General features: G+C 34.5%; 1 protein-coding gene and 1 long non-coding RNA gene across 2 annotated transcripts; both read left to right on the top strand.

The window, feature by feature from the left end:
• The first annotated feature begins 2,132 nt into the window (after positions 1 to 2,132).
• On the top strand, positions 2,133 to 2,546 carry LOC131159753 (ATP synthase small subunit 6, mitochondrial-like). The gene is made up of 2 exons (XM_058114909.1): positions 2,133 to 2,399; positions 2,500 to 2,546. Exons 1-2 carry the CDS (start codon positions 2,279 to 2,281, stop codon positions 2,544 to 2,546), a joined length of 168 nt encoding a protein of 55 aa, XP_057970892.1. The 5' UTR covers positions 2,133 to 2,278.
• A 4,219-nt stretch (positions 2,547 to 6,765) lies between these two features.
• On the top strand, positions 6,766 to 7,453 carry LOC131159754 (uncharacterized). Its single transcript, XR_009137861.1, has 2 exons — positions 6,766 to 6,889; positions 6,996 to 7,453. It is a non-coding gene; the product is annotated as an uncharacterized LOC131159754 (long non-coding RNA).
• Positions 7,454 to 9,523: the final 2,070 nt, after the last annotated feature.

The raw sequence follows: 9,523 nt of genomic DNA, 5'->3' as shown, positions 1-9,523 counted from the left end.
GAAAAAAGAAAGGAAATAAAAATAAGGAAAGAAAGAGAACTTATCTTTAGGGGTGTTTGGTGCGATGTTGGACCTGCAAATAAGGAGCTCAAAATTCCTTTATTCTTGTTTTCTTTCCTTAATTCAGATTTGCAAAAAAAAAAAAAAAAGGTGAGATGGAAGTCTAAAGGGTGGTAGAGAGAATAAAGAGAGAGAGAGAGAATAAAATCGAAAGGAAAAGAAAGGGAGATGGAGAGATCAGAGACAAAGAGAAAAGAAAAATCGAAAGGAAAAGAAAGGGAAGCAAAGAGATATGAGAGAATTGAAAGAAAAAGAAAGGAAAATAGAGAGAAGAAGAGAATAGAGGAGAGAGAGAGAGAGAGAGAGAGAGTATGTGAGAAAGAGGAAAAAAAGAAATAGAGAAGAGAAAAAATATGAATAAGTGGGACATGTGTCACCGTATGTATGATGACACGTGGCACAATTAGGACCACGCATTTGGAAAGTGACAGCGCAATTGTGGCCTTTTAATTTGTGTTTTCTCAAGATAGCTGGATTGTCACCACATCAGCATTTTGCGTCAAACACCAAGAGTCAACCCGAATTTGCCCTGTGGCAAGTGACGTCATGTTGACATCACCCTAGTGTAGGAATTTTTTAAAAATAAAAAATAAAAATCACGGGGCAAGTGGGGGCAAGTGACGTCACATCACCCGTACTAGCTATAGTGAATTCAAATAAATAAATAAATAAATAAGTAAAGTCATGTGTCACCACTGTGGGTGGACACGTGACTCACTTAGTCCAACTAGGTTGAACCTTGTTCATACCGATTGAACTAGTATGATTTCTGAATCACCTATTTTATTTATTTTATCTTTATTTTTTTTAAATTAGGAAAAAATTATAAAAAATCATAAAAAAATAGGAAATATATTTTAAAAATTAGGAAAAATAAATAAAAATTATTTGAGTTATTTTAACTCAGATAAAAAATAGAAAATGAAAAATGTCAAAAAAATGAAGAAAAGTCTTTTAAAATCCCAAAAAATTTTAGAAAAATGTTGGAAAGTTTTTAGAAAAATTCTATGAAATTTTAGAAAAATATGTGAATATTTTAAAAACTTTTTTTTTCTCAAATTTGAGGATTTTTTATTATCATTTATATTCTATTTTTGTGTGCATACATCTCAATGATTTAACAGAGGGTAAATAAGTATTTCAAAACTCACCTATATTAGTTCTAAGAGGGGTTTATCTAGTAAGATCCCCTCGTTTGGAGGTCTTATTAGACATTCCTAAATCTCACTAGCTTTTATTTTTCATTTTAAATTTTTATTTATTTATTTACTTTAAAGGAGTTAATTAAAGATCATTACATTTAATTTAGGGATACTTCATGATTAATTAGGTACTGTTCATAGAACGGGTGTGTAGTGTATGCTGATACCTTCTTCTCACATAATGGAACACCTGATTCCAATTGTGATAAAAGCAGACTGAGACTACTAATTTTTTGACTTAAGTTTAGTCTAAAAACCAATCAACAAATAGTAATTAGGTGAACTAACTGTACCTAGGTAAATGACATGTTAGTGACGACTCAATCAAACTTTTAATATTATTATTGCTCGCCGTTCCGAACCCTTTTCCAGGACATTGCAACATTCATTTATAATAAATTTATTATAATTTGTAAGTAACATATATATAATTTTGTAATTATTTAACATAAATATTGAATACGTGCCTAGAACGTGAAAAATTCACTAGTGTTTCGAAAAAATCTATATAATTTTGCACAAATATTCTAATAATGTCTTTATAACTATCAATAAATATTTTTAAAACATCCTATTAACCATCCACAACTACTTTTAAAATGATTTTTTTAAAAATATATTTGTTTATTATTTTATAATAATTATATATTTATTAATTTATTTTGATATAATTATTACTCAAAATTCGTGGAGCGCACATTGCACGTGCCCACGGCAGCCGTTGAAGAAAGAAAACTTCCCATCGGATTGAGCTTATCTGGTAGGGTTTTGCAACTTCGGATGGTGAATAGGCTTTTGGGAATAAAAATGAAGATCAAGACGAGCCCATGTGGAGCCCAAATACACGTAAAGTCTAGGCATTTCTGCAGAGCCCAATATAGAGGACAAAGCCCACTAGGTGGTTTTACAGATTCGTACTGTATAAAGAAAGATTGGCTTTGCTCGTCTGCCGTCTTACAAGGTCCAACCACACAGCGGCAGATTGACACAGGAGAGAGAGAGAGAGAGAAGCGGAGATGCCGAAGTTCGATCCATGGCCGGTGTTTTTCAGGCGAGAGTGGAAGCGAAACTGGCCTTTCTTGGTCGGCTTTGCCGTAACAGGAGCCATCATCACCAAGCTCTCTCTTGGTCTCACTGGTACTGTCTTTCTCTATCCGCTTCAATCGTTTTCTCCTTCTTCGTCTTTATTAGGTTTAAACCGTAGTGCATTTATTTGACCTACTGGATCTATTTGCAGAGGAAGATGCAAAGAATTCCCCCTTCGTGCAGAGGCACAGGAGGTAACGCACGCAGTTCTTCGTCTCGTGCCTTTTGCCCTAATTTCCATTTCGTATGATCAAATTGCATACTCGATGATTCTGTGTTTTGGTTTTGTAATTTCCATTTGCCTCTATTTTATTTAATGCGGTTTCTTAACTTTGTTCGACCACGTTTTCTAATGCCTGTAGCATTTTCGGATGCTTGTTGAATGCAATCTTGAAGAACGAAGAAATTGAAAAATCGAATCTGAATAGTGATAGGCAGTAGGAAATCTATGCCGCGGATTATCTATTTGTTTCCTGTTTTCTTTCGTACCCAAAATCTGTTGGGAGCGTACCATCTCTTTACTCGAAATTATTCCCTCAGATGAATGTCCGTGGAGCTAATTTCCTGATCATCCAGCTGGCGTATTTCCATGACCATTGCTTCCTTCTGAGCAATATCAAAATCATTATCACATGACACGTGTTCATACTAGAAAGACCCAACGAGCCTCTTTCCTTCCCTCAATTACTTTCAATGCATTTTCATGCTAAATACATCATTGGGCAATTTCGGAACAGCTAAAAGCTGCATATAAAAACCCTGAACTTGCTTTGAAGCACACATAACCTTTTAATCAATTAAGTAGTCTTTGAACTTATATTCATCTTCTTTTCTTTTTTTTTCCTTTTTTTTTTCTTTTTCTTTTTTCTTTTTCACATTGGCATTTCTCTAAGTTTTTCCCAGTTTGTTCACCAATCCTCTAAACAGTTGCCTTTGGTCCTGATTCCCTTTCTGTGTGTATACTTTTTGTTTTGATGAGGTTTATTTTTCAAAATTGGTAGTTTTGGAACAAGACATAGAATAGTTGAAGTAACGAAAGGCTCATACTATGAAAGTATGTGAATGTGAGTATAAAAATTGTTGAGGGAGAAGGGCACTCTCAATTCATTGTTCAGTGATCTAGTCAAGAAGTATAGAAGGTAATAAAAGTTTTATCTTTTAAACACTCTGCTTCTGAAGTTCTAATTTTCTGGCTAGCTATTCGCATTTGAAGCCTGCATCTCCATGTTCCTCCATACGAGTGGGATTTTGTTGAATTTACTCTACACGAACCAGCGTCTAAGTTATTTTGATACTTCAAAAGGCAAGAAGGTAGCCATGGTCTTAGATTCCTAGTATTTTATATTCTTGATCTACTTGTGAAGTGGATTGTTATTGCTTTAAAGTAGTGTCATTTTTATTTAACTGGTGGTTAAATATGCATGATGTGAAATTGCATACCGCTTTTGGTCTTCTTTTGACATCCTATTTATTTTGTATCTCATATTATATTAGTATAGAGCGTTGGTTAAATGGTATTATCTTAAGTTTCATGCTGCATTTGGTCTTGTTTTGACTTTCTTCTTGTTTTGTATCTCATATTATGAGAACATAGACCTGTGGTTTGAGGATTGTGTTCCTAACTTTACACTTTGGTTTTGTTTTGACATTCTGCCTTTTTTGTTTCTCATATTGTGAGAATAGAGGGTTTTGTCTTCATAAGTTTTACGTGGCGTTGGGTCTTGTTTTGGCATTCTACTTGTTTTCTATCTCATATTGCAAGAACATGGACTAGTGGTTTACTACTTGTCTTCTTTATAAGATGTAGACGGCATTTGTTCTTAGTCATTTTCCCTCTTCGATATCATATTGTGGGAAGTGGGAACATAGTTTAATGGTTAATGGTTTTGTTTTCATTAGTTTGTCACCATTCTACATAATATTGGATCCCCATCCTAATAAATGGACAATGAATTTGTAAGGTGAGAAGATATATTAGTTTTGTTTTTTTCTTCTTCTATGTTTTAGTTTATTTTTCTTCACCTCCCCTACTTGGGTGCATCCCTTAAATGGGGCATGCATGTAACCCCCTCAAGTGCATGATAATCACCTATTAAGGCCACTAATGTGGTAACTGTAGAGGTCATTGCAAATTCAATGCAGGGATGCCCCAAAAAAGAGATCCTCTCGTGCAAAAACACAGCATGGAATCCTATGGAAGGATTCCTCGACCCACGTTTCCATGTTCTCAAGAAATTTTGAACAAATAAAAATTGATAAGCAAATGGAAGTGAAAATTTGTATTGCCTCTTCATTATTTGGACAAAGATACATATGAGTACATGACAACCTTGCACATTAAATGTGTCTAGGAAAATGACCGTTGCTGAATTGACTTCTCTACTCTCTAGACTCAAAGCCTCAAATTGAACTTGGTAAATGAAGTATGACTTCGGAAATGAACATATTTTGACTAGACCATAGTTTTGGAACCTGCCACCAAGATAACAACTCATAAATATTATGACAAAAGACACTAACATCCCCTGCGGTTTGGCAAAAAGATACTAACCTCCCTTGAGGTTTCAAAACTCTGACAGACTTCCCCTGACATTTGATTTTTAGGGCACTTAAATCACTCAAACTCTTTGTCTTTGTAGAATGCGAGAGGGTTAATGTCTTTTTGGAAAACCTTAGGGGAGATTTTTGGTATTCTTGAAACTTCGAGGGAGGCCCCTTAGGACCCTTAGTTTTTTGAAACCTCAAGAGAGTTTATTATCTTTTTGCCAAACCTTAGGAAGGTTGGTGTCTTTTTCCCTAAATACTATAGTACAACAACAACAATCCTTAAGTCTCACTAGGTGGGGTCGGTTATATGAATCCTTTTCCGCTAATTCATGTGATCATGTACCATTTCTTTTGACAGATTCTAGGCTATTAAATCCTTACTCACTTTCTCCTTGGAAGTTATTTTAGGTCTATTCCTATCCCTTCTATTGCCCCCAACAGTAACGAATTCACTCTTCCTCACTAGCGCACTATGTGGATTACGTTGCAAGTGCCAGTACCATTTGAATCGTCCCTCCCTTATCTCATTTTCTATAGGAGCTACACTTAACTTACCGCGAATATGTTCATTCCTTAATTTATCTTTCAATATTATACTACTCATCCATCTAAGCATTCTCATCTCGGCTTTTACTTTTTGGATATTTTGTTTCTTCGTTACCCAACATTCTTATTCATATAGCATAGCTGGTCTTATAGCCGTCCTATTAAACTTCCCTTTTAATTTTAAGGATATTCTACGATCACAAAGCACACTTGGAGCACTTTTCCATTTTACCCAACCTTCTTTAACTTTATGCATTACATCATCTTCAATTTTTTCTTTAGCTTGCATAATAGATCCAAGGTATCGAAATCTACAAGTGTTATTTATTTCTTCATCATCAAGTTTAACTTTGTCTCCAATATTTCTCCTACCATTATTGAAATTACATTTCATATTTTCTATCTTATTTCTACTTATCCTGAAGCCTTTAAATTCTAAAGCTTCTCTCCATAATTCTAATTCATCCTCTACTCCGCCATTAGTTTCTTCAATTAAAACAGTATCATCTACAAACAACATATACCATGGAACCTCATTTTGAATACTCTTAGTCAGTTGGTCCATCACTAAAAGCAAAAAGATAAGGGTTCAAAGCAGTTCCTTGATGTATACCTATGGTGATTGGAAATTCTCTTGTTTCTCCATCTATAGTCCTTACATTAGTCATTACTCCATCGTACATATCTTTAATGACATCAGTATACCTACTGCATACACCCCTTTTTCCTAAAACCGACCATAGAACTTCCCTAGGTATCCTATCATAGGTCAATAAATACCATATGCAAGTCCCTCTTCTTTTCCCTAAACTTTTACATTAATCTTCTTAAAAGATATATATCTTCTATGGCAGATCTCCCAAGCATAAAACCAAATTGATTTTCTGAGACCTTTGTTTCTAGCCTTAATCTTTGTTCAACTATCATTTCCCATAGTTTCATCGTATGACTCATAAGTTTAATTCCACGATAGTTATTACAATTTTAATATCTCCTTTATTTTTGTATATAGGTATTAAATTGCTTTTCCTTCATTCATTTGGCATTTTCTTAGTTTTTATAATCATATTAAATAAATTAGTTAACCATATAATTCTGTTATCACCTAAGCATTTCCAAACTTCAATTGGGATGTTATCTGGTCCTACAACTTTCCTATTTTTCATCTTTTTTAGTGCAGTCTTAACTTCATTAATTCTAATAATGCGAATAAATCTCATATTTTTAGTCTTTTCCTCATTTTTCAAATCTAAGTTTAAGCCTTCTAAAAAGATTAATATTAACTATAGTAACTAATAATATTAACTATGCTTCCTTTGCGCAGAAGGCCTGCACGATTCCCCCTTTTTTAGAAGAAAACTGCCACTATGAGTTGTTGTCTTTAATGGTTCACACATTTGGCTTCAACTTCATTAAAGCTCCACTTTGCGTATACAAGACTTTCAATGGTTCTGCTTTCCTTTTCTCATTACCAAAGATAAAAAATGATTATCATTTTTTCCTTTAATTTCCTGCACCTCAATTGCCTTTTAAGCCACCTCTTCTTCCTTGTAGGTGGAGATTTTCCCTATTAGGAATTCATCTGACTGCAATTTACAGCCCAAGTCCTCCTTTGATCCTTTCTAAACTTGCAATGTGACCAGCAGATACTTTTGGCTTCCATATGCAGATTTTCCTTGAGCTTGTTAAAAAGTCTGCACATTTCCAGCATTGTCTGCCTCTCAAACTTGTGTTTGTTGCTGCCTCACTCTTGATTTGGATTTGGTAGCAGCAACTACTTCATCAATTTCTAGCTGTTGATTGCCGAAAGTCTTGTTATTGTGACAACCATTCATGGGAGAACAGGGTCAACGTTAGTGACACAAGTTGCCTTTGTTGTAACATCATTCATATCTTTAGGCTTAGTAAATTTACAAAGAGCTTCGTGCTATATATTGACTTTCAGTTGAGGAAACACACGGTAATTCCATCAAGCCCTTCTTATTTTTAGTGACATATTGGTTTGTTCCTTCTCCTTGTTTGTCATGTAACTTTGAAACTACTTTTTCTTGTCACCAATTTTGACATAGAAAGAGTAGGTATTATTGTATTCATCATGGGCAACACTTTGGTCGCCTAGCCAAGGATGACCAAGTAGAATATGGCATGTTTCCATTGATACTATGTCACACACACCAAATGAATTCTTTATATGAGATTCCAATTGAAAGATTGATCATACACCTTCTTGTCATAAATACACCCTTCCTGTTATTGTACCGAACAGGCTGATATGGCTGCGGGTGTTCCCCTGCTTGAAGCTTCATTTTTTCTACCACTAGTTCAGCAAGTAGGTTTATGTGACTCTCACTGTCAATAACTAACTTACAAATCTTTTCTCCTACTGCACGTCTTGCTTTAAAATGAGTCTTTTGGTGCAAAGCATCCTTCATTTGAATAGTTTCGCAATCTGTCATTTGATCTTCTTTTGAGGTTGCTACTGTCCTATTACTCATTTTATGAATGAAGGTCTTCCTTCTAGTAGCAATAACCAAGGGTTTCCTTGACTTCCAGAGCAATTTATCTTTGACATATGGATGGGAAGCCTTATTTAATAATCGAAGCTTGAATAAAATGCCAAGCAGATCCAAGAAAGATTTGGTTTAATAAATACAAGAGGAATAACTAAAATGGAATATGTGAAGAGCACAAAAATCCAAGAGGAGACAGCAAACAACTAACAATAAAAGCAAATCCATGGAAGGAACTGCTCTGAGGCCAATTTGATGCAATTTGCATGGATTAAAGACAATATATAGTTTCCTAGAGTAGAAATCTAATACATTGGTGTAATTATAGGGATATGGTGGTAAAAGATGGAAAGTCTTGTGCAGACACGCAGTGGTGGAGGCTATGGAAGGAGTGGTGAATCCTCATCCCACACTTCCAGATCTCAGGAGAATTCTGAGCAGATCAGAATTGATAGACCAAAATGGAAAAGGGAAATTTTGTATTGCCTAGTCATTATTTGAACTAAGATGATATAAATACATGATGATATCCTTGTGCGTTAAATGTGCCTAGGAAAATGATTATTGCTAACTTGACTTCTCTAGACTCAACCTTATAAATGACCTTTGGAATTTGACTCATAAATGAACTTGGTAAATGAAGCTGGACTTAGGAAATGACACGTTTTCGCTTGACCATAACTATGACACCTAGATAACAACTCCAATTAAATATTATAGCGATTAACAATATTAAATATGCTTCACTTTTGCAACAGTCCTACATCAACACCTCAAAGAGCAGCCACTGCTAGACAAATTGCCCTGCGGTTTAGAGGAGTGAGATAAGAAAGGGGGAAGATAAATGACGAAGGTAAGCTTATCCATATTCTTAGTCCTCTTGGATCTCTTTCCTCCTATGAAGCATGGATGTAGACATGGGGGTCTAGCATGATACATGTTTGACTTGTCGATGCACGAAGTCTTGAAAAAATAGGATATGACACGACAATAACAAAGGGATTAATATTATATTTTTAATATATAATTATGTTAATATAAGTTTTTTATCCAATTATGAAAAACATTCAAACATGAAGCTAATTATTGGAAAAGTTTGAATTTTGAACTTTAAAGATAATAACTTCATAAATGTTTCCTTTATTTTGATCATAATTTTAAATTTTAAATTTTAAATTTATTATTTTGATAAATTGATCAAAATATTACTAAGAGGGAAGTATTATCTTTTTTTAAAAGATCTTTCTTAAATTTTGAATCTTTGATATTATTTCAACTTAGTCCTTTCCTTTCTATTTTGAGATTTTATTATTTAATATTGACAGCCATGTCCCCAAAAGTGTCGAACACTTCCAATTGCCGTGTCCAACATGTGTCGCTTGTTTTTTTAAAAAATTAAAGTGTCTAGACACGTCTTCTCCTATGTCCAACACATGTCGGATCTGTACTCGTATCCGAAACGTGGCTGACACAGACACATCTTCCTTCTTGGAGTGTTGGTGTTTTACAGCTTTCCCCACATTTCATTTGGACTTAAGAATCAAAGGGTTTCTTTGGAGTTTGGCTCCTGCA

Source organism: Malania oleifera, chromosome 7 (assembly GCF_029873635.1).
Source record: "Malania oleifera isolate guangnan ecotype guangnan chromosome 7, ASM2987363v1, whole genome shotgun sequence".
In the NCBI taxonomy this organism is placed as follows: Eukaryota; Viridiplantae; Streptophyta; class Magnoliopsida; order Santalales; family Ximeniaceae; genus Malania; species Malania oleifera.
This window is presented reverse-complemented; position numbering and strand designations above follow the sequence as displayed.